At 41.0% G+C, this 27297-nt stretch overlaps 1 protein-coding gene across 1 annotated transcript; it reads left to right on the forward strand.

Annotated features, from left to right (window-relative positions):
• The first annotated feature begins 20724 nt into the window (after positions 1-20724).
• Positions 20725-26955, forward strand: KCTD12 (potassium channel tetramerization domain containing 12). The gene has a single exon (XM_004423084.3). The coding sequence runs from the start codon at positions 20913-20915 to the stop codon at positions 21909-21911; it is 999 nt and encodes a 332-aa protein (XP_004423141.2). The 5' UTR covers positions 20725-20912; the 3' UTR covers positions 21912-26955.
• The last annotated feature ends 342 nt before the right edge of the window (positions 26956-27297 follow it).

Below are 27297 nucleotides of genomic sequence, written 5' to 3' on the forward strand. Positions count from 1 at the left end.
GATGGGCATGGTGGGTCATTTGCAGAGCCATGGGGCAAAAGACACAAGAGACTTTCCAGGAAATTTGTCCACCCCCTCTCCCTACCCTCTGTGGGGAAAGGTTATGAGGTTTGGAGTTAACATACGTATCTTATCCTCACTGCTGCAAATGTAAACTCCAGAATGTAACCACTGCCCCCATCCTTTTTCCATTTGTATTTGACTTAACTATGTTTAACATGCTGGAGATTTGATGCTTAATCTTAAAATTGAATGTATTATTATTATCTAATAAGTAACATTTATTCAGTGTGAATTATTTATAGTATATTATTAAATAAGCATTATTTAATACATGACATTCATTCAATATTATTTAGTAACTAACATTAATATTACTAAGAATAACATTTATTAAAAGTTATTTAATTTAACTGTGTCTCCTCTGCAGGGAAGAAGTGATATAGAGATGGTCCAACCACAGTCTAGTGGGCACCAGCAGTTTCTGTTCCTGTCCCCTCTCCAGCTTAATTGAGGAGGAATTTGTGGAAACAAAATGTCAGAATTACATCAAGTCACAAACCAACACTACGACATCCATCATCTGCCCTCTCCTGGAAGTTTCCCAGTGGTGCTGACTTTGAAATGGATGGACTTCCGCAGACCCAGAAGTGGAAGGGAATGTATGTTGCCTGAACAGAAAGATCTGATGATAATAGAATGCCCTCTGTTATACAGGGAGGTATGATAATGCATTAAATAAACATTTCATTATTGGATTTGGGAGAGAGTGTGTGTTTTGCTACAACAGCAACTATCTTTTGAGACTGAGGTTTCAGGATACAGTTCCAATCTGTGTAATTCTGAGAAAAGAATATCCGGGATGGGGTTTTTGTGTCTACCCCCCAACCACTCCTGGTTGATGTAGACTGCTTATTCCAAAGAGGTGAGAATTCATTAATTTGTTGTTTAAATATCTCAATGCAATAGATGGAGCACATGAACACTAATAAAAGGTTGAGCCTGAATGCCTCCAAACTAATGTGGGCACAGAAAAACAAAAGGCAATGTCAAGATCTTTAAACTCCAGCAACGTTTCTGTCCATTAAAAATAACTGAAAGTTGGGGGCCGGCCTGGTGGCGCAAGCGATTAGGTGCGTGCGCTCTGCTGTGGCGGCCTGGAGTTCACCGGTTCGGATCCTGGGCGTGCACCGACGCACTGCTTGGCAAGCCACGCTCTGGTGGTGTCCCATATAAGGTAGAGGAAGATGGGCATGGATGTTAGCCCAGGGCCAGTCCTCCTCAGGAAAAAAAGAGGAGGATTGGCAGATGTTAGCACAGGGCTGATCTTCCTCACACACACACAAAAATAACTGAAAGTTTATTTCCCACTTTCAAGACATTTTTTTCAATTTCTCTTCCTAACTCACGCAATTTATTAGTGAGTGAAAAATGGTCTTATTTTGACTCAGAACTCGTAAAGCTCATGTCTGTGTGGCGAGATGGTCCTCTCATGGCCAGATCATTCAGACTGGACCCAGAGCCTGATGTTAACACCTGGTTGGGGTACCTGAGAACAGAGGGACAGGATAAAGTTCTTCCCTCTTTCATCTCAGAAGCACAGGAAGTTATGGTCTCTCCACCTCAAAGCAGTGTTCAGCAAAACTTGCTAATTTAATTCTGTAGTTGTTTATTCTACTTATTTATTTTATAGAAAGATATTTCAAGATCATTGAGCTCCACAGATATGTCAGAACTAAAGAAATAGAAAAAAAACATTTATATCTACATAATTGGCTATCATAGTAATGAATAACATTATAGTAACTAATAAAGCTAAAAAAAATTAAACAAAGTAAGGGGCTGGCCCAGTGGCCAGTTTTGTGCACTCCATTTCAGTGGCCCGGGGTTCAGTTCCCAGCATGCACCTATACCGGTCGTCAGCAGCCATGCTGTGGTGGTGACCCACATACGAAATAGGAAAAGATTGGCAACAAATGTTAGCTCAGGGAGAATCTTCCTCAGCAAAAAAAAAAAAAAAAAAAAAAAAAAAAGTAAAAGAAATTAAATAAAGTTGAATAAAACTAAACATCGGCAAAAGGTACAATTTAGGTAACTATTGAATTGACCATCAGTGTGATGTTTTATTTTACGAATTTATTCTTTTGTTTTAAAACAACAATTAAAAAAGAAGAAAATATTTTAATGTAAAAATGATTATCAACATTAAGTGAAATATTTCATGTATAAATTAAAATTTGCAGTCACCAAACAAAAACAATACATCTCACAGTGTACATACACTCTGTTTTAAATTTAAACACAAAATACCAACTCTAAGCAGTTACACAGAAGGAAAGAATTGATGTAATTCAATTTCTGTTTCTTTCCTGTTCTCTCCTTGTGTACCTGGAATCTGCTGTTTAAATGCAGGAGTGTGTAGTTCCACTGGAGCTGGAGACACAAATTGTGCCTGATGGGAATCCAGAAATCTTAGCTGTTGGAAGCTCAGTGGGGAGTTCTTTGAATTAATTTCCAAGTAGAGTACCATATTATTAGGGGATAAATAATAAAAATGTGCTAATTTGTAACTTCCACATATATTATTAAAACTCAACAGTAACCACACCAGTTGTTTAGAATTTAGATGACCAATAAAATGTTTTTCAGGAAGGAGTATTCTATGAATGAACTGTTTAGAGTTGTTGGTGGATGGTGATAATAAAAAGCAGACTGACTTTAAGTTATTTTTATTGCTTCTTAATAACTTCTCTACAGATAATGCATCCCGTTATTGCCTGTACCCAAGGCTAATGAGATTTAGGTGATCATATTGTGTGGGACTTCTGCAAAGTCTGCTTATAGGCAACTGACCCAGTTGGGAGGAATACTTCTCACTCTATTTCTTTCCTCCTCTCTGCAGTGTGTCGGGTGGACACAATGGTTAGAGCTCTAGCAGCCTTCTTGGACCATGAGGGGAACTTGAGGATGGAAGCTAGTGATAGGGTAGAGCAGAAAAAATAGAGGACCTGGGTCCCTGATTGTGTGGACACGCACTAAGGTGACCCCCCGATGAGTCACACCCTTATATAATCCCCTCTCATTGAGTTTGGATGAAACCTGTGACTTGCTTCTTTTTTTGTTGTTGTTGAGGAAGATTCTCCCTGAGATAACATCTGTTGCCAATCTTCCTCCTTTTTTGCTTGAGGAAGATTCGCCCTGGGCTAACATCTGTGCCAGTCTTCCTCTGTTTTGTACGTGGGTCACTGCTACAGCATGGCCACAGACAAGTGGTGCAGCTCTGTGCCTCGGAATGGAACCTGGGCCACCAAAGCAGAGCGTGCTGAACTTAACCATTAGGCCATGGTGCTGGTCCCTGACTTGCCTCTTTTAATCAATAGAATATAGCAAAGGAGATGGGATATCACTCCTATGATTATGTCACATTATATGGCAAGGGTGAAGGAATTTTGCAGATGTAATTAAGGTCCCTAATCAGTTGACTTTGAGTTCATCAAAATGGAGATTATTCTGGGTAGGCCTGACCTAATCAGGTGAACCTTTAAAAGAGGGCCTATGCTTTCCCTGAATTCAGAGACTCCAAGCAGCAGAGACTCTTCTTCTCTGTGGCTGGCTTTGAAGAAGTAGTGCTCCAGGAATTTTACAGCCAGGAGGAAATGAATTCTGCCAACAACCTGAGGGAGTCTGGAAGTGGATTCTTCCCTTGTCTCCAGACTAGAATGCAGCCCAGCCAATGCCTGATTTCAGCCTTGTGAGACCACCCAGCCAAGCCACAGCCGGGATCCTGACCATGGGAACTGTGAGATAATAAGTGTGAGTTGTTTAAAGCTGTTAAGTTTTGTGCTAATCTGTTACGTGGCATAGAACACTAGTACACTGATGTCCGTGTTGTTGCTGTAACAGCCTCCAGGCTTCTTTTATGTGAGCAAGAATTAAATTTCTTGCTTCTTTAGTCCATTGTGATTTTAGATTTTCATTTATAGGCAACTGAACCTAACTCTAACTGACTCATGGAGTAAGGAGGAAGGATTTATGGAAGATGGATCATTTGTGGTTGATCTTGATCTTCAGAAGGTGGAAACCAGGGTGGCTGGAGGTAAAAAATAATTTTCGTAGGGCAGAATGAATAAGGGAAAGCAGTAGCTGTTTTGAAGAGATAAAGAATAATTCGGTTTCACTAGATTGAGGAAGATGAGGCTGGAAAGGTAGATTAGAACCAAATCACAAATCCAAAAGATCTTGGAGATTATTTTTCAAGCAATGGAAATTCTCTGACCAGGGTGGTAGCATGATCAGAGCTACCCCTTATTTTAAAAATGCAGTATGAGTCAGTTCTTGTTAGGTTGCAGAAACATATTTCAAAGTAGATTTTGTCTCACAGAGATTTATGGGAAGAGAAACTGGGGAAGAAAAATAGGAACCAGAAACAGGAGCCAGGGGCGTGGGCAACCAGAACAAGAGACGCACAAGAGCCTCAGGGCTTTTTCTCCTCCTGTCTCTCCTATCCCACTTCATTCTCTGCTGTGATGAGTTTCTTACAGCTGGAGCATCACCTGTTACAGCTGCCCACCAGAGGGGAAAGGAGGGACTTCCCTGTCAGCTCTGGTTCAAGATACCACTGCTGGAAGCTGCACTTTGATTGGACAACCTTGGAATAATCCCAAAGGCCAAAGGACGGGATATGGTGATTGGCCTGTGTGTGTGTGTTTGTGTGTGTGTGTGTGTGTGTGAGATGTCTGCCACTAGAAAAAGGAGCCTGGGGAATAAAAACAAAACGGTTATAAGTGCGATTTCACTTATAATTTCACTCAGAATTCCACAATTCTGTCTTTTCACATCAGGGTCTCAAGAACATGTGACACACTCATATGATTACTAGGGGAATAAAATTGTAGTTGAATTTACACTTAATTTAGGAATCAAAGTAGGCACAAATTATTATTCATAATTTTTCCAATTATTTCTCCTTACCGCTATCAACACCAACCAAACTACAAGCTATATAATTAACACTACTTTCTACTTTAAAAGATTTTTAATGCTCAATTAATTTATTGTGTGTCCAAAGTGTGTAAAATACTGTGTTATGCTTATGGCATCCATCACCAGAAGAAATAAGAATTTCAGAGTAGCCATTTACAGGTACTTCTAAGTTCTTGAAATAATTTCAGTGAAATACTAACTTCCTGCTTAAGAAGGCAACGCTCTTTCACTCAAATTTGTCAGTAGACTTAGATAATTCTCAGGTCATCTAAGAAATATACTATTTTAACCCGCACGTTTTACCATATATATTTTAGGTATCTGTGAAATGTTTGAAAAGGTTAGGGTTTTTTTTTCTAAAATCTTGTATATATTGATTATCCCTACATTTTATTTGGAAATATTCAAACACATAAAGTTGACTCAAATCTGTCAATGACATGATAAATACCCATCTCAAGAATTGAAGGTGCCAGCAGTTAAAATGCCCAAAATGCATTTTTAAAAATGTGGCTGCAATCCTTCTGGCAGACTTCCAGGCAGCTCCCTGGTGGGTGCAGCTGACCCTTCTCACCACTAGGTGCTCCTCTTCCTCCATCACATGTGAATCTAGTGTCTTGAAAGCAACGTTGTGGATGCAAAACCAACCCAGTTCTTTATCTGCTGGCTACTATTGAAACACAAGATACAACTTTACCTCGCGTATTGACTCATCTTTGTAACCATACAGTACAAACCAACCATTTTGAAAGTGGTTGGCTAAGCACACAGCACTTTGTAGAAAGTGAAATCCGTATCTGCCTTCTGTAGTATGATCCCACACCACCTTTCAGAAAACTAAAGACTATTACTACCCCTAGTTGCTGTTAATTCTTATTAATCTAAGGAAGCTACATGGTTAAAATCTCATTAAAAAGACAGTCGACATACCCATGATTTCTCCCTGAAAAGCTGACATATTGTGGTGTCTAAACAATTTTACATGTGAGATAATGAAAAACACAAAAATTCTGTTATTAATGTATTACTAATCACCAAAAGGTATTATTATTGATAGACTGCACCTATGAAGGAGGAAAATGTATGGAATCGCTTTATAGTCCCATGCCAAATGTTTCGAGATAGATGGTAAGCAGCTGAGAGATAGGGGTCCCTGCTTGTTTAAATTTCCTGGAAGCATTTCTCCCACCCACTGCTTATGAATCCACAGTAAACATTTTTGAAGATGAGGAGGACATAAACTGCCTTCATATTTATGTCCACTGAGCCCTTTCAAGAGGAGATTTATACTAAGGCCTCTGATTTTAAATTCAGCAATTGTAAATACTAAAATTTTTAAATTTTCTCCCCCCAATGGATAAAAAACAATATCAGGCAGGAAATAATTAAAAGCTAAATAAATTGCGATTTAAAAACTACAAAAAGCCAACTGGGCAAATTAGATGCCTGGAACATATTTATTCACTTCTTCTCTCAGATTCACCATCCAGTTTAGCTGTTTTTCCACTGACTCATTCATTCATTTATTCGTTGAAAAAATTTTTATTGGACAAGCTCATGTATTTCAGATACAAAAATGAAATGAAATGGCCTCTATTTTGTGGAGGCTTAAAGTTTAGGGCGAAGTGGGTCTGCTAAGGGGGAGAACCAGATTTGTAAACAAAAAATTGCATAGTGATAGCTCATGGGGTCAGCTTTCACTTGGGCATGATGGCAGATACGAATATAAGGATCTTTTGGTGACTTTAACACACCTTGAGGCTAACTGGACAAAAATATTCCACTACCTGGATAGATGAATTGCTAAACCTGCTGGTGGCTTTGCTGTCCATTGCGTTACTCTCCAGGTGGACTGCTCCCACCTGCCTGCCCTTGTTATGCGACTGCACTGGATGTGGCCACATAACTAGGTTTTGTCCAAAGAGATTGATGTGAAAGTGTTGGGCAGGACTTCTGAGACAAGGGAATTGCTAGATGCTGTATGCCTTCCTCTCGGCCACCAGCACGTGCCACAGTCAGGAGTGGTGAGATCTACTCCCTTTCCTTCTAACTGGGTTAAGGGTAAGCTGGGAATAAAGTCAACACTGGTTTTTATTTTGCTCATGTCTATTGAGCCCAGTTTGCTTATTAAGGGCCTATTTGATTATAGGAATAAAACCCTGCTTTTTGTTCTAACTTTGGAAATAGGATATTAGCAGTTAGGTAGACAAAAACAGATAAAAATAACAAAATGATCAAATCCAGCAATTCAACCTCTTTCACACAAGCAAGAGTGCAAGTCACCAACAAAGGTTACTTTTGAAGGTCGAAAGAGAATTTAAGTGAAAGAAATATTGATTAATTCAGGAGAGGCCGAAAAGGCTCTGTTCTAAGCTGCAGGATTCAGACATGTGATGTTAATAAGGGAAGCTAGCGAGATACTGAGAAACAGTAAAGGCGAGAGGTGGGAAACGATCTTCCCATTATCCTCTCTTGGTTGGAAACCCCATTATATGCTCTGTTGGCTCCCTGAACTCCTCCTTTGAGGAGAAAAGAATACTGAAGAGTAATCCCATGTCTTTAAGTGCTATTTTGAGAAGGCCCCACTCATGTCCTCATTTCCCTCCTTGCACAGCTTGGATTCATTCCATCATTTTAATCACTCACTTGCCTACACCTTCCACTTCCTCCCTGGGTATATCCAACTCTCAGCTTCACCTGAGTAGCTGAAAATAGCTGGAGGAAAAAAGCCTATGTCTTTTGATGTTCCTGTACAGGGTGCATTGTTATTCCTTATCCTGCTGATAGGACAAAGGCAGAGTTCACTCACTGCTTTTCTGGATTGAACATCGCAAGGTTTGATCAGAACATCTAAATACCTAACACTGTTAGTATATATTTAGCCTACCTAAAGCGCTCTGAGGAAGTTGTCATCTAACTAGGGAAAAATATTATTCTTAAATAAAAAAAAATAGGCAGGGTTTATTTGAAACTTACAACATAAAATAAGTGATTATATCAATATTTTAAAGATATTCAGTTTAAGCAGGTTGAATATGCATACATTATTCTGTCCGGTATTATTTTTTCTTAGTAAACTCTTCCTAGGTGGTATAAAGAAAAAATTTAACTTAGTTCAGGTTATTTTCCTAATGAGTTGAGTTCATTCATTCATTCATTCTACCAATATTTGTTGAGTGCACATTATGATTGTGATGAACAGAGTTGTTTATTTATTATAAAATTTTTTGAATGTCTACATTCTCTGTTGAGGATAGAAACTCTGCCTAAGACACAGCTGTATCCCCAGAACCCAACACAGTGCCTTACATGTGACAGGAACTCAACGAACGGAGACAGCTACTTCCACTGACCCAAAGAACACGAATACTTAGGCCAGTTTGGGACGACTTAATATAACTTCTAGTTAGATGGCCAGAAGAGTTAAAAGGATGATGGATACTTTCAGGAAAAGGGATCAGATACTCTGTATGTATAAAATTCTTAACCAGGGAACGACTATTCCACTGTCCTTGGGAACACCTGGTCTTAAGGACACCTGGTCTTATATTAAATAGAGTAGGGTAAATTTAAACTTCCAGATTGTGATGATGTCACACAGTGGGACAATTCCTGAGATAAATGAAAGCTGTTCCTTTCTATCTTTAGTATCTATATATGTCTATAGATGGGATATTTGTAAACAATTATGAATGCAGGGTGATAGACCCTTTGGGGCACGGCCCAAGGATAAATACGGAGACGATTGACGAAAGTTTGACTGCTTCAATTTTTTTTTGATTAATAGACTTTGTTTTTTTAGAGCTGCTTTTAGGTTTACAGAAAAATTGAACAGAAAGAACAGAGTTCCAATATACTTCCCCTACCCCCACAGTTTCTTCTATCATTAATGTCTTGCATTAGTGTGATACATTTGTTACAACTGATGAACCAATATAGATACATTATTATTAACTGAAGTCCATATTTACATTAGGATTTACTCTGTGTTGTATAATTCTATGGATTTTGCCGAATGCGTAATGACTGCTTAAATTTTTATCCAGCATAAGGGCTAAATCATATAAGATTTTAGTAGAATGAAGAGGTGAGAAACCAATACAATTAAAAAATCAATTTGTGCAATAAACTGATTTAAATTTTGTGGATCGGTGCTGTATTATTTAATAGGTTTTTACTTCCACTGTAATGTACTTCTAAAAGTAGATTTATTAGTAAATGTTCACTTGTTAGATGTGTATGGTTGGATTTATTCAAGTAAATGAATAAAACTGATTATAAAACACTTTGGAAATATTTGATAATAATGAGACTATTGCCCTTAGATTTAGTCAAAGATTTAACAACAAGAAGAAAATTACGCCATTTTTTTCAAATCTGTGAATCACTGAGTATTCAGACATCTTAGGCATGGCTGGTCTATTGTTTGCCATGTATCCTGGCACATAAGGAGTGTATAAGACATACTAGCTAATGATTATGATTATAAGTTCTCTAATATTAGAGATGTTAAATCAAGCTTTGATACCTAAAAATGGGAGAGAAGATTAGACAAAAAAAAAGTGCCTATTTTTGCAAAAGAAGTTGGTGAGGAAAATTGTTCTCTGAAATAATAGAATCTTAGAAATAGAAAGGAAGTAGAGATCATCTAGTGCAACTTCTTAGCCCAAATCGTGAATCCCCTCTACGTCACCTGTCTTTGGTGGGTCTACAGCTTAGATCATAGCAGGGATGGGAACCCAATTCATGCTGAAGTGGTCTTTCCCATACATGGGTGGCTCTAGTTGTGCAAAAGGTTTTTCTTAAGCTAAACTTGAACTTTTCCTTTTAATAACTTCTACCTGTAGGCCCTACTTTTGCGCTTTGGTGTTGGAAAGAGTACAGCTGCCATGCTGCCTCAAATAGTACTCCCTTCTAGGCTATTCTATTATATTCTGGGCTAAAATAGAAAATCTCTTACTGTTATATTGTTTTGGATTCCTCACAACCTTGCTTACACTCCTTGAAGTACATTCTTGCCTGTTAAAATAACTCATAAAGAGTTATTATTATTTGTGATGAGCACACTTAACATAAGACCTACCCTCTTGGCAAAATTTTAAGTATTCACTACAATATTGCTAATAGGCACTATGCTGAACTGTAGATCTCCAGGACATTCATCTTGTACAACTGACATATCAAAATATCATGCCCTTTGACTAATACCTCCCTATTTCCCCTCCTCCCAGCCCCTGGCAACCACTATTCTCTCTGCTTCTATGAGTTTGACTATGTGAGATTCCTCATATAAGTGATATCCTGTAGTATTTGTCCTTCTGTGTCTGGCTTATTTCACTTAGCATAATGTCCTCCAGCTCATCCATGTTGTCCCAAATGGCAAGATTTCTTCTTTTTAAAGGCTGAATAATATTGCATTGTATGTTATATACCACATTTTCTTTATCTATTTATCTGTCAATGGACATTAGGCAATAAAAGCAAAAATACACAAGTGAGACTGCATCAAACTATAAGGATTCTGCACAGCAAAGGAAAAAAACAAAATGAAGAGGCAACCTACAGAATGGGAGAAAATATTTGCAAACCATCTATCTGACAAGGCATTAATATCCAAAATACATTAGGAACTCTTATACCTCAATAGAAAAAAAACAACCCAACTAAGAAATGGGCAAAGGAATCGAATAGACATTTCTCCAAAGAAGATATCCAAATGGCCAATAGGCATGTGAGAAGGTGCTCAATATCACTAACCATCAGAGAAATGCAAGTCAAAACCATAATAAAATAACTCAAGATTATGATGTCTACAATAAAACGTACATAAATACCAGATGTAGTTTTACTATGAGTTATTGTGTTTCTATTATTGCATGCTCAGGTTTTCTCCGTAAAATGAGGGGTTTGACTCGAATAATTTCTAAGGTCCTTTCCAATTATTAAAAGCTATTGTATTCAGAGAGTGTGTGTGCGTGTGTGTTACAGACATATCATCTTATTGGCTTCTTGAACTTGCAGCTGATGCAGAGTCCCAGATAATTTTTCACACGAATTTCTGCTAAGGTGCATCTTAAGCAACTGCATGACTTTATATTTATCCTTATTACATCCTCTCTTGTTTGTTTTTCTTTGTCGCTGAAGCCGATGTGGATAATTTTGAATGTTAATTCCATATTTATTGGATTGGTTAGCCCACCAAGATCTGCGTCATCTATAAATTTTGTTACATGATTCCCACATATTCATTTAATTTGTTGATAAAATAAAAGTTCAGTAGAAAAGGGCTAAAAGAATCTTGTTCCTAGCCCTTTCTCTTCAGTTTGACATCATGCCATTAATCAACAATCTTTGAATAGAACTGTCTTACCAACAAGGTGTCTATCTAATTGATATTATTATCTAGCCTACATTTATCTAAATTGTCCAAAAAGATATCATGAGTGAGCTGTCAAATGCCTTGCAAAAATATAGTATACTGTGTCTAGAGTATTACACTTGTGAGATCAGCAATGAAGTCAGGAAGGAAAAGTATTTTGACCTTACTTACTCGAGTTCAGCTCATATTATCTCCAGAGGTCAATGTGCTCTGTCTCTCTTTTTAAAAAACTCATAAACAATCTATTTAGTAACCCATTCTGGATTTTTTGGGGGGGAGGAATATTAAGTTTTCTAGTCTCCATTTTCTGGGAACCATCTTTTCTGTCTCCTTGAGAAGCAAAACATCTGTTTTTCTCTCATTCATGGGTAGAAAAGGTCAATCCTTTAACACCCTGTTCATATAGAGCCAGAGACCAAAGACGTAGAAAGGTATGTAGTGGGCAGGAAAAGTGATTTTTGGAGGGAACCAGGCATTGACAGTTTAGTTATGAAATGCTTCCTTCCTCTATGATCTCTTCAGTCCTCTTTAATAGAGTCATTGATAAATGATACATAATAAATTAATTAATAGTAGAGGATATCTTCATTAATAAGTGAGCATTTATATATCCAATGCAATGTATTCAAACACCTAGTTTATCTCTGCTCATGGCACTATAAATACAGTAGAGAGTCCCTCCTCCCCCCATACTACGCAGCTGTGAGAGGAACCACTGTAGCTCCTCTGCTAACAAACAGCTTGGATTCCACAAGTCTGTATGAAAATCCACTTAATCATAAGCACAGACTAAGGGGACTAAACTTGTAATCTCATATGTTCTTACACTAGACATGAGTATAGTATCAGTTCTTTATAGCTTGTGAAGCTGGGATTCCTTACTGATGAACAGGCATCTTTCCTCAAAAGAAGCTTCACCTCTAACATTTTTTGGAAAGTATGAGGGTTAATTTTATGTGTCAACTTGGCTAGCCTATGGTGCCCAGTTGTTCCGTCAAACACTAGTTAGATGTTGTTGTTAAGGTATTTTGAAGACGTGATTAACATTTACAATTAGTTGGCTTTAAGAAAAGGAGATTATCCTCAATAATGTGCATGAGCTTCATCTAATCAATTGAAAGCCGTAAGAACAAAGACTGAAGGTTCCCAGAGAAGAAAGAAGTCTGTCTTAAGACTGTAACATAGAAACCCTGCCTGAATTCCCAGCCTGCCTGCCTGCCCTACAGATTTTAGACTCCAGACTTGACTTCAGCTCTTGTCTGAATTTCGTCAGCTGACCTGTACTATGGATTTCAGACTTAACAGCCTCCACAATCACATGAGCCAATTCTTTAAAATCAATCACTCTCTCTCTCTCTGTATAAACATTGATTAAGAGATATAGATATCTATCCTATTGGTTCTATTTCTCTGGAGAACCCTGACTGACATAGGAAGGTAACTTCCCTCCTTATGACCTTCACATGTGACATGTGGAACTCTCAATGACCTGCCATTGCTGGCCACTCACTTTGAGACTGTGCTGATTCTCATGGGCCATAGATCTGTGGAGCCATCCTGGCTTCCAGCAAGCTCAGGCACCTAGCAGGCACTTCATAAATACCTGAAGGGATGTTGACCGCTATGTGAAGAGGAGCTAAACTTCCCCTGTGCTGTTGATATTTCTTCCAGTAATATCTGCTACAACGATGTCAAACTTCTGCTTCCTTTACAGTGTGCACAGTGCTCTTCCTCTTGTGGACCCAATGCAGCCTGGGAGCTATGGGGAAACAGTACAGTTGCTGTGTGGGTTGGTGCTCTTGCTGCTCTGCTCTCTTCAGGCTCGGTTCTTCATCATTTCCCGGCCCAGGCCCCTGGCTTGGGCACACAGAGGAAGCCACCCTCTTCAGATTTTAAGGACACCTGGAGTTTTTTAGGCCCCCGGACTACACTTCTTCCCATCCCTTCCCAGACTTTACCTCCCAGATGTTGCCATGGCTGAACTTTTAGTTAGAGATAAAACTATGCAATTTTATTAATTGTCATTTGAGTTGCAAAGTCTCGAATGAGAAATAAGCTCTGAAATGGAGAGTTCCAAGCTGCCTAGATTTTGATTAAATCTTCCAATCAGAGAGCAAATTTGTGAGAAATGACTGACTACTGGGAAGAATGGGGAACTGCAGATGAATGCCATTTACCTTGTCCATTTTGGATACTACTGAAGAGATGTCATCCAAGAGAAAGAGTAATAATACTAGGAGCACAGAAAGGTAAGCACACTCAACAGGGAACTGCTTGGATTACAGATGTGCAATGGAGACGGGCATGGGAAGGTGGGGGTAGAAACTTATGTTTAGGATATGTCCATTATGTGCTGCACACTGTGAAATGAAATGCTTTATATCATCTCATTTAATCTCACAAGAGTTCAACGAGGTCAGTGTTTTTGCTCTGCTTTAAGATCAAGAGCTGACGTTCAGAATATTTAAATAACTTGGCCCAATATCTTAGATTTTAAGTAACATAGCCAAGAGAAGAATATAGGTTCATCCAACTCCACAGTGTATGATTTTCTCACCTACACTTTAGCAAAAGAAACTTATTTTATAAAAACAAATCATATTAAGAAATATAAATTTAAAGGTTAGCATAGTTTGAGGCCATTTTCCTACTGTGAAATATCATGCATATTTCTGTAGTAACTGGAAAGCAAATTGGGGAAAGATTTTTTTTAATCCTTCCTTAATTATATCAGACAAATGATCTTACAATTACATAAGAAGTCACCCATTATAGTCTAGCCAGTGGCTTGGCTTCTTGTCCAAATCTCACAGTTAAATATGCAGACTTTCTGGAACCACATAATAAAATCTCTGCAGTTGAATCAGCCCTTCTTCTTTCTGAGTAACCTAAACTCAGTACGATTCAGCATATTAGAGAACTCCAGGGATGAGATCTTTAAAACCCCACACCAAAAGGTGAATAGTTGATCATCTTCACCTTAGTTTCACACTCACGAAAACTGGCTTTGTCCTAATTTATTCTCAGGCACGTGGGTCTGTCCTGCCGTGCAGTGCCCTGTTTGCAGCTTTGTAAAAAGAGATCAACCCCAAATTTGGGATAAGTATAAAGTAATGGAACTGGCTCTGAAGAAAATTTCTCAATAGACATGCCACAAAAAAAAAAAGAGGTGAGTGATTCTGACATCTCTCAAAGAAGCATATAGTCTCCAAGGTGATTTTTTTGAATGCTAACCCTCATTTGAGGAGTTAGATTGAGTAGATTTGATAGGGTTGCTGAAGAGTTCGGAGAGCACTGAACATGGAGCCAGGAAGCATCTATTTGCATGTCAGCACTGCAGCCCAGCTACCTGCGTGGCACCATTTGCATTCTGGTGCTACGTGAAAGGCAGTGTAAGTCACCTAAACTTTCGGAGATTCTTTCTTCATTTGTGACACTGTTGAATGGCACCACCCAAAATTGTTGTGGTAATCAAGAACCCAACAATATGAAAGCCCTCAGAACAGTGAAGCACTGGCATAGAATGTGGTAACTTGGTCATAGTTAACCTCTAAGTTTAATATCGCAATTTGGAACCAAGGCCTTCAAATTCTTTTGAAACATCAGTGAAGTTAATAATTAGCCTTGGTCAGAAATTCCAGAATCACCCATGTGTGTGAGGTCTAGTTATTTTTGTGCTCAGTTTGACGTGTAAAGCCACAAGTAGAATATATTTGTTCAATTTTACCATCCCCTGAAGACCATTGGATACTGCTTGCTTTTGAATACTGAGACCTGGATCTCAGCAGTTTCCAGGCACTCACTCTGTCCTTGTCTAGAGTTAATGAGATCAGAATAAAACTAAATAAACCTACCAAGAACCTGGTGCTTTGCAAACCATAATGGTATTTGAGAGAGCCAGAAATAAAATCATATTTATGTGTGTGTGTGTGTTATGTGTGTGTGTAGGACTGAGTTGGGCAGAGTAGGACAATGGTGTGCCCATTCTGTCTGTGGGCTCACATATGTCCTTGCCAGTCCTATCTGAGGCAGGATTGCGCCATTGATAGCAGGTAGAAACCAGAGCCAAGAACTTAACTCCTTCCTAATCCTAGTTCTTTCAAGTCACTGCTTTGTGTTTCTGGTGACTGGCCCTGTATATCACAAGCACACGGATGATAGAATACCATTTCTGCCCCTAGCAGGGATAAACAGCTGTGTTATCTTGGTCAAGTCACCCAACCTCTCTTTGCCTTGGGTTCCTCATCTGTAAAGTGGGGGAAAAAATAGAATCTATTTCTTAATACATATAAAGCACTTAAAGAAGTGAGAGGCTGTAAATTACAGTGTTTAAAAGTACAGATTCTAAAGTCAGACTGCCTGGGTTCAAATTCAAGTTCCACCACTTATTTGCTCATATGATCTTCTAAAAATTGAGTAATAATAGTACCAATCTCCTAGAGTTATTGTGAGGATTAAATGTGTTGATACATGTAGAGTTCTATCAACAGGGCTGGCACATAGTAAGCGCTACATAAATGATTGTTATTATATTATTACTTGTTTCCTGGAAAAGCTTCGAATACTGTTTATAAGGAAACAGGAATAAAAATTAAAATTTTCCAAAATTATTAACTTTTGTTTCTCCAGTCATATTAAGTATAAAAATCGTATACTAGTGATACTGGGATTTTCTTCGTTTTCTAGACCTAATATTTTGGCAATATCCCTCATATAACATTCTCTCTCTTTTTTTTAAGACTAGAGATTGGTATATCTTTTACCAAATCTTTATTAAGATAATTTTATCCCCTGATTTACTTAATGTTATTTAATCTCTCTGTATCCAATTCTTTCCTCCCTCTGAACGCGAAAAGTCACTGATTTTTAAAGCCTGCATACAGAAATGATTGACACATATTGGGAGAATGAGAAATGAACTAAACACTTGTTTGGGACAATTCCTGATTCTGTTTCTTTTCTCTTTTTCTCACAGCATTCATTTTAATGTTTCTGCCATTCAAGTATTCATTCAGTATTTATTGAGTAGACTTGTCAGGCACCATGAGAGGGGTTGGGAAATCATGATTCTGACACTTGAATGGTGTTTTACAGCTTCCAGATCATTTTCACATATTAAATTCATTCAATCTTCACTTTATTTTCCCCTAGTTCTTTCTCTCTATTTAACTTTACATTTCTCTTAATCTTCCTCATTCCTTTCTCAAATCTCTGGTGCGCAGAATATTTGCTAAGGACATTGGGAGTCGGAGGTGGGGGAGCTGATTGAAGAGAAGGTAGTAGGTGGGAGAAGACACAAATCAGAGAAGAACGTAGGTCCAGAGATATTTCCAATACCCTACACTTTAGGATAAAAGGACAAAGCATTTCCAAGGGACACTGCCCCTTATTTAGGAAAGTACAAAGACTTACTTGAAAAGGAACAATGATCATCAATGTATCCATCACTAGAAACTGGACTGCAACTAGACACAGGGCTAGTGGTTTCCCAAATCCTCCCCTACTCTCTGACAATGAAGCATATGGAACATCCTAACAAAGCTAAGGTGTTACGATCCCCACTTCCCCCATAAACACTACGTCCCTACGTTAAAGTTCCCTAATTATATTTCCTCTTGAATTTCCTGACACCAACCAATAAGGCACGAAATAGAACATACAAAATTAATCAGAAAATTATTCCTTCAGTCTCTCATCACCTGTTTCATTCATTACTCTGCCTCTCATGCATAACGTAGGCTTCTATAAAGAAATACCAGTGGCTTCCTGCAGTAGATCAGCTTATTGGTAAATGAATACATTAAGTCAACTGGTAGAAAATGAAGGTAGCATGCTGCTTGTGTCTAGGTATGGCAGTATCTCTCACATTTGAGCCTGTACTGATCTCTTCGAGGGTGCTTTGGAGATTCACAGGATACAAGCAGATGAGAACAGACAAAATTCTACCGGGAGATGTACCAAGCTCATTCCTAATCCAGACACCTTTAACTTGCTTTGCCCTGTTCCTCCAGACGCTCTTCCTCCAAAACTTGCCATGGCTGTCTCTTTCTTATTATTCAGCTTAAATGTCACTTTCATGGAGAGGCCTTCCCAGCCACTTTATATAAAGTAGTATCCCCACACTCAGTCCTCTATCTCATTTTACAATTTTGTTTCTTCAAGGCATTTATCTCTACCTGAAGTGGCCTGACTTCTCTATATATTTATTATCTGTCTCCCTCATGAGACTGTAAGCTCCAAGAGGGAAGAGAGTATTTTTTCACACGCCGCCTGAAACACAGTAGTAGGCATGTAATACATATTGGTGGAATAAATGAGTGAGCAACAGGTATTTATCAAATGCCTATTATACGCCAGTTCTGTTCAAGGCACTGGGGATGTAGTAACGAATCAGGCCGACCCAAACCTCTGAGCTCTTGGAGTTTATATTCTAATACAGGGAAACAGTAAACAAAGCAAGGAAGGGATGTTGCTTGGGTAGGCTGTGATATATTAAGTAGGGTGATCAAGGGAAGGTCTTGCTGCAGAGACCTGAACAAGGTGAGGGAACTACGAGGGGGAGGGGGAAATGAGTCTCAGCAAAGGAAACAGGAAGTGCAAAGGCCCTGAGGAAACAGTAAGGTGCTAATGTGGCTAAAGCCAGCAGCTCCTGGGAGAGTGGCAGGAGACGGGTTTGACAGGTACTAACGGGGAAGCTCCAATCACGTAGTCTTGAAGGCCAGTGAAAGGACTTTTGTTGTTACTCCTCCATGAGATGGGAAGCCATTGAGGGGCTCTGAGCAGAGCGACACGATCTGTCTTAGGTTATAATAGGATCCCTCTTTTTGTTCTGATGATAAAAGACTGTAGGCAACAAAAGTGGAAGCAGCTGGGAGACCAATGCAATAATCCAGGCAAGAGATGCTGGGTGGCTTGGTCCTGGGTGGTGGCAGGGAGGTGGTGAAACATGTTAATAGTCTGGAAGTATTTATTTATTTTTTTTGTTGAGGAAGATTCACCCTGAGCTAACATCCGTTGTCAATCTTCCTCTTTTTTTTTTTTTTTTTTTGCCAGTCTTCCTCTATTTTGTATGTGGGATGCCTCTACAGCATGGCTGATGAGTGGAGCAGGTCTACGCCCAAGATCCGAACCTGTGAACCTGGGTCACTGAAGCGGGGAGTGTGGAACTTGAACCATTCAGCCATGGGGCCAGCCCAAGTCTGGAAGTATTCTGAAGGCAGAACTGACAGGATTTGCTGATACAATGAACAAAGTAATGATACATAAATATGTACAGAATTGATACAAAGAAGGCTTTTCTTGGATTTATAGAAAAGAGACTGGTTTTCTCTGGCCTGTGACACTGATATAACAAATAGTAGCACAACCACCTAGAAATTCAGCATAGGAATGTGCAACTTTTGTGTCATCTATTACTTATTCCAAGAACAAACCAAAAACAAATGGTCAAATACATTCAGTATCAAAATTTGTACTTGCAATTAAGCGAGCTGGTTCGGGCCTCGATCTTATTTCAGCACACTGACATGAATGAGATAACTGTTCAGTAGATATAAACGTTTCAAAGTAAAAATGACACTTCGTGAGGAGACTGCAAAGCTCACTGGGTAGTTACATAAAAGGGGAAATATATCGAGAACCAAGATCTCGCCTGGTTTATCCTGACTGACGGTCTGTACTTCACACTGATCCGATGGCTGCTCAGACGTCTGACCCCTTGCCTAGCTGGCTGCACTGTGAGCTCTTTGGCACCTATTCAACCTGGAATTCTTCACGACCTGGCGCGGGCAAACAGCGGGTGCATAACAAATATTCATTGACCGGTGATTTTTTTTAAATTGAGGCAAAATTGGTATATAGTATTATATAAGTTTTGGGTGTACAACATTATAATTCGACAAATGTATACACTACAAAGTGATCACAAAAAGACCTGATGATTCTTAACATCCTTCACTATTCCTCTCTTCTGTCTTCTTTCTGCAGCGCTCAGGAGCACTTGATTTTATTTACCCAAGTCAGAGATCAGATAATCACTCGCAAATTTCGCAAATTTCACAAAAACGAAATTTCAGACTGTGCTGGGCGTTAGTTAGGCACGCCAGGTAAAAGGAGCAATCCAGGGGCCCCACCCGCCTGTGAAGCCAGGGAAGGCTTCCCGGGGGAGGAGGAGTCCTCTGGGCTGCAACGTGACGGCGAATGTGACTGTGGAGGGAGCGGGAGTTACACGACCAGACGGATGCTGGAGAGGGCCTTCAAATGTACAAAAGCCCTGAGGCTAGAGTGAACCTGGAAAGGACGGAACAGAAGGACGGAGGCGCGAGGCAGAGGACGGGCGCCTGGACCTTCGGGAGGATAAACACGCAGGGGCTGAAAGGTGGTTTCATTAAATTACGTTAAATCTGCAAACTCTCTGAGTTTTATGGCGCGATTCACTGAGGGCTGAAAGGGACCCTTCGGCCTCCCTATACCCCTTCAGCCTGGCCTCCTCGAAGGTGCTCCGGGAGGAGGCCGCGACGGCCCTCAGGGGAACGCGCCTAGAGGTCTCCTTTAGCTCACTCAAGTTGCTCTACTGCCATTTCAGCTCATTTCCTCCAATTTTGACGTCTCGCAACCAATGAGTTTGTGTCTTTACCCACAAAATAAAATATCAGAGCGAGTTCTACGGCAGGTTACCGGGGTTAGCTTTTTGTTTCTAGGGCTTTTTCGAGGCTACGCATCAAGCCGAACAAAACCTGGCTGCCTCCGGGCTGGGGTGGCCTCCGAGTCTCTCCAGATTTTTTTTGTCTCTCTCGAGAACTTTCAGCAACACCACGACTAACTAGGACAGCGCCACAGCTCCAGTGTTTAAAGCGGCCAGTTCCAGAGGCGGACCAGCACTTCCACTCCTCGGGCGGGGGAGGCTGGAAAGTTTATTCCTCCTTCCAGAGTCCCCGGGCCCGGGAGGGGTTAGGAGGGGAGGGGGCGCAGTGACTCCCTTTCCAAAGAAGGTTCGTCTTGCGAAGCGGCCTGTCCTAGACTCTGTTCACTTCGGAAGCGGAGGAAAGTCGAGCAGGAGCGAGAAGGGGCTGGAGCGCGGAGCCGGGGCGGGGGGCGCGGCGTGGTGGTGGTAGTGGCAGGGGTGGGCGGTAGGGGCGGGTAGTCGGGTCGCCCCGGGCGCGCGCGAGCCGGGGTGGAGCCAGCAGCCGGGCGCGGCGTCAGTATTCAAGATGCAAATCGATTCCCCTCTCCACCACCCCCTCCCGCCCGGGGCGCGCAGCTCCGCGCTCCGCAGCCGCCCACGCCTCCTGCGCGCCGCGGCGCCCGAGCTGGCGGCTCTACTTAAGCGGCGCGCCGGCCGCGACCCGACACTCGCCTGGAGCGCGCCGGCGAGGCGGGCGGAGCGCACCGGGCTCTCGGGGGCGCACAGCGGCGCGCTCGCACCGCTCGGCTCCGCGAGGCTCTCGGCGGCCAGGGCGCAGGGCTGAGCGAGCGTCCGGGCAAGGCAGCTGCGGCTCCTGCGCGCGGTCCCGCTCCCTGCCGCTACCCCGGCCCGGCCACCCCCTTTGCCATGGCTCTGGCGGACAGCACACGTGGATTACCCAACGGGGGCGGCGGCGGCGGCGGCGGCGGGGGCGGCAGCGGCTCCTCGTCGTCCTCGGCAGAGCCGCCGCTCTTCCCCGATATCGTGGAGCTGAACGTGGGGGGCCAGGTGTATGTGACCCGGCGCTGCACCGTGGTGTCGGTGCCCGACTCGCTGCTCTGGCGCATGTTCACGCAGCAGCAGCCGCAGGAGCTGGCCCGGGACAGCAAAGGCCGCTTCTTTCTCGACCGAGACGGCTTCCTCTTCCGCTACATCTTGGATTACCTGCGGGACTTGCAGCTCGTGCTGCCCGATTACTTCCCCGAGCGCAGCCGGCTGCAGCGCGAGGCCGAGTACTTCGAGCTGCCCGAGCTCGTGCGCCGCCTCGGGGCGCCCCAGCAGCCCGGCCCGGGGCCGCCGCCGCCGCCGCACTCGCGGCGCGGGGTGCAAAAAGAGGGCTCGCTGGGCGACGAGCTGCTGCCGCTCGGCTGCGCGGAGCCCGAGCAGCAGGAGGGCTCCTCGGCCGGGGCGCCGTCGCCCACGCTGGAGCTGGCTAGCCGCAGCCCGTCCGGGGGCGCGGCGGGCCCGCTGCTCACGCCGTCGCAGTCGTTGGACGGCAGCCGACGCTCGGGCTACATCACCATCGGCTACCGCGGCTCCTACACTATCGGGAGGGACGCGCAGGCGGACGCCAAGTTCCGGCGAGTGGCACGCATCACCGTGTGCGGCAAGACGTCGCTGGCCAAGGAGGTGTTCGGGGACACCCTGAACGAGAGCCGGGACCCCGACCGGCCCCCGGAGCGCTACACCTCACGCTATTACCTCAAGTTCAACTTCCTGGAGCAGGCCTTCGACAAGCTGTCCGATTCGGGCTTCCACATGGTGGCGTGCAGTTCCACGGGCACCTGCGCCTTCGCCAGCAGCACCGACCAGAGCGAGGACAGGATCTGGACCAGCTACACCGAGTACGTCTTCTGCAGGGAGTGAGCTCCCCAGACCCCCTCGTGACTCCAGCGCGCCCATTCCCCTTCCTTCCTGCCCCGGAGAGGATTATAGATCTCCTCTCCCACCCCACGCCCTCCCCTTCCCCTGTTCCCCATCTCCAGTAGCTGGGCCAGACCCACTCGCCCCCCACTTCCGAACCTGCAGCCGCAAATCCTCTCGGCTTCTTCGTCTTATTTGGACCCCACTAACCGAGAGAGCCCAGAAGTACCCCCTTTCCCTCCACCCCAGGCTTCCTTTGCCCCCTGCCTCAAACCTCCCCTCTCCCTGGATTGTCCTTCAATCTGGACTAGTGGGGCAGTGTGGCCACAAAGTCACCGAGTACCTGGGAATGATTGAGTTGTTCAGAACCTGATTGGACTCTGTCCAGTGTGTAGAAGATTCCTTGCAATCTTTTCAAGCCCTTGTGACTCGTTCGCGGTGTAAGAGATCAGACTTGATAAGACTGTTCGAGAATAGTCTTTTAAAAGGTCATTACCCAGTCTTTTTGACCTCTTTAAAGGTAGAGTTTTGGAAGTCTGGATGGAAGACTGTGGACCTGGAGTTAGGATCCCATGGAGGCAGTTCAGTGACTATAAGTGAATAAAGTTTTGAAAAGTTACAGGTAGAAGTAGAAGAATCTAGTGCTGGCACAATGAAGGATCGTATCTTTTCCATGCAGAATTAAAGGTCTTCGCCTGTGGCTTAAACTTGTAGAAAGTTCCCCTCCTGCCTGAGGAGGCTCCCTTCCTCCTCGGCTCTCCGCCAGAAGCCCTTGGTTCGACTGGTTGACATGGCAGCCATTATTGGCAAGAGGGAGAAAGAGCGCTGCAACGGAGAAGGGCAAGATAGCCCAGGTCACCAAGCACTGCAGGAAGTCACCTGGCAGTGACTGTAAACGGAGCTGGATAGTAATGCACGTCGTGGGTATTAGGAAAGCCCGTATTCTTGCAGTGAATGGCAGTAGGACTTTAGCTCTTAAAACTTGGGGAGTGGGGTGGGGAGGGAGGACAGAGGGTAGGAGGGGTGGGAAGGGAGGAGCAGACATACTCATTTATTATTTGAAAGTTGGTAGTTTGTACCATCCGTTTGAGTACGTGCACATTTAAAAACATAGTACACAAAAACATGCAAAGCATTTTGTAAAGATTAATAACAGATCTACTCTTAACTGGCAGTTTATTGAACTGTTTTGAGTCCTAAACTTAGAAGTTGCTGATACTTATATAACCTAACCAAAGAGTTACCCAGTAGGGTTTTAGTTTGTGAAGTTTATTTTCTTGTTGATTATAAATCCTGATTTTAAGATCTATTTACTTGAGCAAAAAACGTTTGATTTTGGTTACTTAGACTTAAGAGCTCTTATTAAAAATCCTTATTTTCTCCAAGCCCAGCCAATGTTGACTTCTGGGCAAACCTGAAAACCTGAAAATGCCACTTCTTTCATGTAGATTCTTGGAAGTTAAGGTGGAATCTTTTTGAGGGATGGAGCTGCAGAGAAATAGAAGCAGCATGGGCTGCCCGTCTGTAGATAGCTGTAAAATGGAATATCTTTAAATGAAGGCAAAAAAATACTTAAAAGTGAGCTGAGCAATAAAATGGTGTTTTAGGTAAATGCAACAGAAGCAGAAGGAGACCTGGTTGCCTTATACCTTTACACTAACACGGAATAAATTCCCACTGCATATCCTGTCTACACCATAAGTGAAGGGAGATGAATCCTTGTCTTTCATGCTGTGAGGCTCCTTTGGATAATCTGTGATGACCGAGAAGCCTTTCTTTTTTCATTTGTTTCAGCATCTTTCTCTGAAGTACGTTTTTAAAGATTTTGTAACAGTCGTTTTCAGTGTTTAAATTAGCGCTATTTTTCCTTCTTTTTAAAAATGAATCTTGTACTGTATCTTACTACGTCCATAACAGATGTTAAGAATTGAAACAGTTTTATTCTTAGACTCGTGTGATCCAATCTGTATATACCATATATAAACATTTTACACGAATCATTTAGTTTTTTAATTCATTTACTAATGCTATAAAATTTCCTATATTTACCCCCAGTAACTTGCTTCAGATGGTGTATATACTAAAGCACCATGTTTTGATGAGTTTCTTATATCCTTGTCTATGGGGAAGTTGAGTTAGGAAAAAAATACATAATTATAAAACTGAGTTTGCTCCATACTTTTTTGCTTAGATATTAGTTGTATACTAATAATATGTCGATTAACTGTCTACTTAAATCAAGGTACCTGTGTTTTTAATCCATTCATTCTTTTGTTTTAATTGGGAAAGAGAAAGATTTGAGGTCTTTTATTGGAGTTACATTTTTAGAAAAGTAAAGTTAGCTTTATATGCAGAGACTGTAATTGTTAAGAGAAATGAAAGCAGAAATGCAGGAGGTCATGTTTGCTTATGTGTTGAGTGTGTTCTCAGACTAGGTAATAGATCAGAACTTACCTCTGTTTCAAGCCTGAAATGATTTAGGAATGTTGCTCACTGGCCGAAAGTGAGTGTCACAGAGATTTCTCCGCCATGAATGGTATTCTGTTAGATTGCTCAACAAAAAGCACATAATTGAGAACATCTTGGGACAGATCAAAACCACTGACATATGGCAAGACTCCGAGATTCTGATTTTCCTCGTTAAATCTTCACAACTCCAGGAGTCATGGGAAACTGCTAAAGTTTTGTCTCTGCCACTCAAGTTTTATAAATTTATCTTGTAAAACTTTGAGTTGAACTATTCCACTGCTTTGTGCATACACATCTTTCTCCTCCACACATCCTTGCTGCCCTGCAATGCTCCTCTGCCCCTTTCATTATCTCAAAGACTGGGAATTTAATGGTTAGAGACAGTAAACCGACCTCTTTTTCTAGGGATGGCTGTCCCCTCTAAAGTTGGAAGTCAATATGTGAAAACATTCTACTTTTAGCCCGAAGGCTGGGAAGGAAACTCATTTTCCACTGGGTAGATAGTCTAACTAAGGTAAGATGACTTGGCCAGCACTTTTGGGTCCATTCCCCTCCATGTGCTTTGGGCCACAGAAGGACCCTTAGCCATCTACAAAGTGGGCTGGAGTATTGATTGTCACCTATGAGCTTGGATGGGATGTTGAGAGTCCATTTGAGTAAGCCCTCCAAAGACACTATTCAAATTACCTGGGAGAATGTCATATATTATTCAGATAATTATGACTATATTGATCTGACTCAGTGTAGCGTGCATTTACATATGTAATGGCTCTAATTACCATTTGGTTCATTAATACACCTGAGTGACATTAGATTTTAATAACAAATTTAATTTTTAAAAAAGAATTGTTGACAGTGGTGGTTAAAAAAACAGGTACCATGTTCAATACTTTTGCACCAAGTGTTTGACAAGTTGTCTGTTTTTTAGTACATGTAGACTATGAACCATATTCATTCTAATTTTTCAAATTATATGTTGTGGAAAATATTCCTTGAAGGTGTAAGACTTAAAAATTGTTTGCCCTTTTAATACTGTTTTTATTCTTGTGTTTCTTATTTGGTTTTTTGCATTGATAGCAAAGGAATAATTTATAATACTAGCCAAAATTGTCTTCTCTTTCAAACCAGATCCATATGTATATGAGGCCTGTTGCTTCTCTGAGGAAATGCATAATTTGTGAATTCTCAGACAAAATAGGCAACTGGCAATGCTCATAACTTATTCCAATTTTTATTGGAATTTTCCATGAATTATTATTACATTGAAGCCATTTAAGGTGAAGCTTTGATAGTTTTTTACTTTTTAAATTATGGTAAATTCTAATCTAATATTCAAAAGATTTTTGTACTCCACATGAAAAATGCTAAATTATAGTGCAGGCATAAGTATTGATTGGAGGGGTTGAATTCCTTAAGAATTTCTTTTATAGTCTAAATCATAAATACTCAATTGATTTAAGTTTCTGAAATAGTAAACTGAATATTTTTGTTATAAACCTACCAGAGTAAATCCTTTAGATTTTTTTTTGTTTTTTTCTTTACTATAGCTCATTTAAAAACTGAATTAGTTTTCCTAGATGACCTAAGTCTGTCTCTTGAGAAATAAATAAAATACTCTCGTGTTTCCAGTGGCTATAATACCTGAAATAGGGTTTCCTAGAAACAAGTTATATTGAAGTTAAATTTTCTTTGTCACAATTTTGGACAATCAAAATCTAAAAGTATTAATGTTTGAAGATTTAGATTCTCTACTGGGGCCCTTGAAACTTAGATGGAAGAAATTCAACCAGAATATCTACTATAGAGTATAGTCTTGTGTGGTAGGAAAATGGACTAGTTGACCAAGAATTCTTGTCACCTTATACATTTTGTGATTTTTTTTCCCACGCCAAGGTTTTTTTTATTTTAAATGTGTTTTGAAATATGTGAACATTAATTGTAATGTAAGCTATTATACAACTGTCTTTGTAACTCTATAGACAGGTGAATTTCGCTATTACTATTGAATACAAATGATGACAATTCATTTGTGACCACTCAAACAGCATTAGTGACATTTAATGACAAAAAGTGAAAACATCCATCATGGATGTTAATTTTGAAGATGTAAATTATATATTATTTAAATTTTTCTGGGCATCTGAAAAACTCTTACCTGCTGAACAGTGTAAGATTCCCCCAGAGCTATCTGGGATTATGAAATTCTTGAAAATATTATATGCTAAGTGATACATATTACCAAGCCATTTTCTCAAAATAGAAGAGAGAAGGAAAAAAATCATTATGTGATTATCAGACTTTTCTAACGAAACAGAAAACCAAGAAAAAAAAAAAAAATCCCTCTCTATTTTAAAAAAGACACTGATGAAGTCTTTTCAGACATGCCCAAACTTTAAGTAAGAATTTCTTGAATCATCTAAATGCTGTAAAGATTTTTGTTCTCTCTATTCACAACCGGTTGTGTAACAGAAATACTCGATACTGTTTTCCTCCCTGTATGTGAAGTAATGAATCATTGATTATGTGACCTGTTATGTATTCTATTAAACACTAAAGAATAAAACATTTCACTCCTTTAGTTATTCCTCTTGGTTCCTGAGTATGGATTGGCTCGAACACTGGTCTCATTTCATTTCAGGGTTCTCTAAATACTTCCCAAATTGTTGTGGGACTAATGGTGAGCATTATGCCGTCGGAAGAACTCACTGTGTAATTCGCCAGCTGGGCCAGGAGTGAATATGCTCTTTTCCCAGAGTTTATCGTCAAGAATGCCTGTTGTCAAGATGGTTTGGTACTGAATGTGGAGGAAAAGTCCTTCACAAACATTTTCTTTGACTTCAGGCTTTGCACCGTATGTGAATTGTTTGAACATGGGGAATGTAGGTAAAGACGACCTCTTAAAATCTGTAGGGAAAAGGAA

The sequence above is a fragment of the Ceratotherium simum genome, chromosome 10 (genome assembly GCF_057802395.1).
Source record: "Ceratotherium simum simum isolate JZ-2026a chromosome 10, ASM5780239v1, whole genome shotgun sequence".
Lineage (NCBI taxonomy): Eukaryota > Metazoa > Chordata > Mammalia > Perissodactyla > Rhinocerotidae > Ceratotherium > Ceratotherium simum.

Coding starts and splice junctions, on each gene's coding strand:
- KCTD12 (XM_004423084.3), top strand. CDS start 20,913: ATGGCTCTGGCGGACAGCACACGTGGATTACCCAACGGGGGCGGCGGC.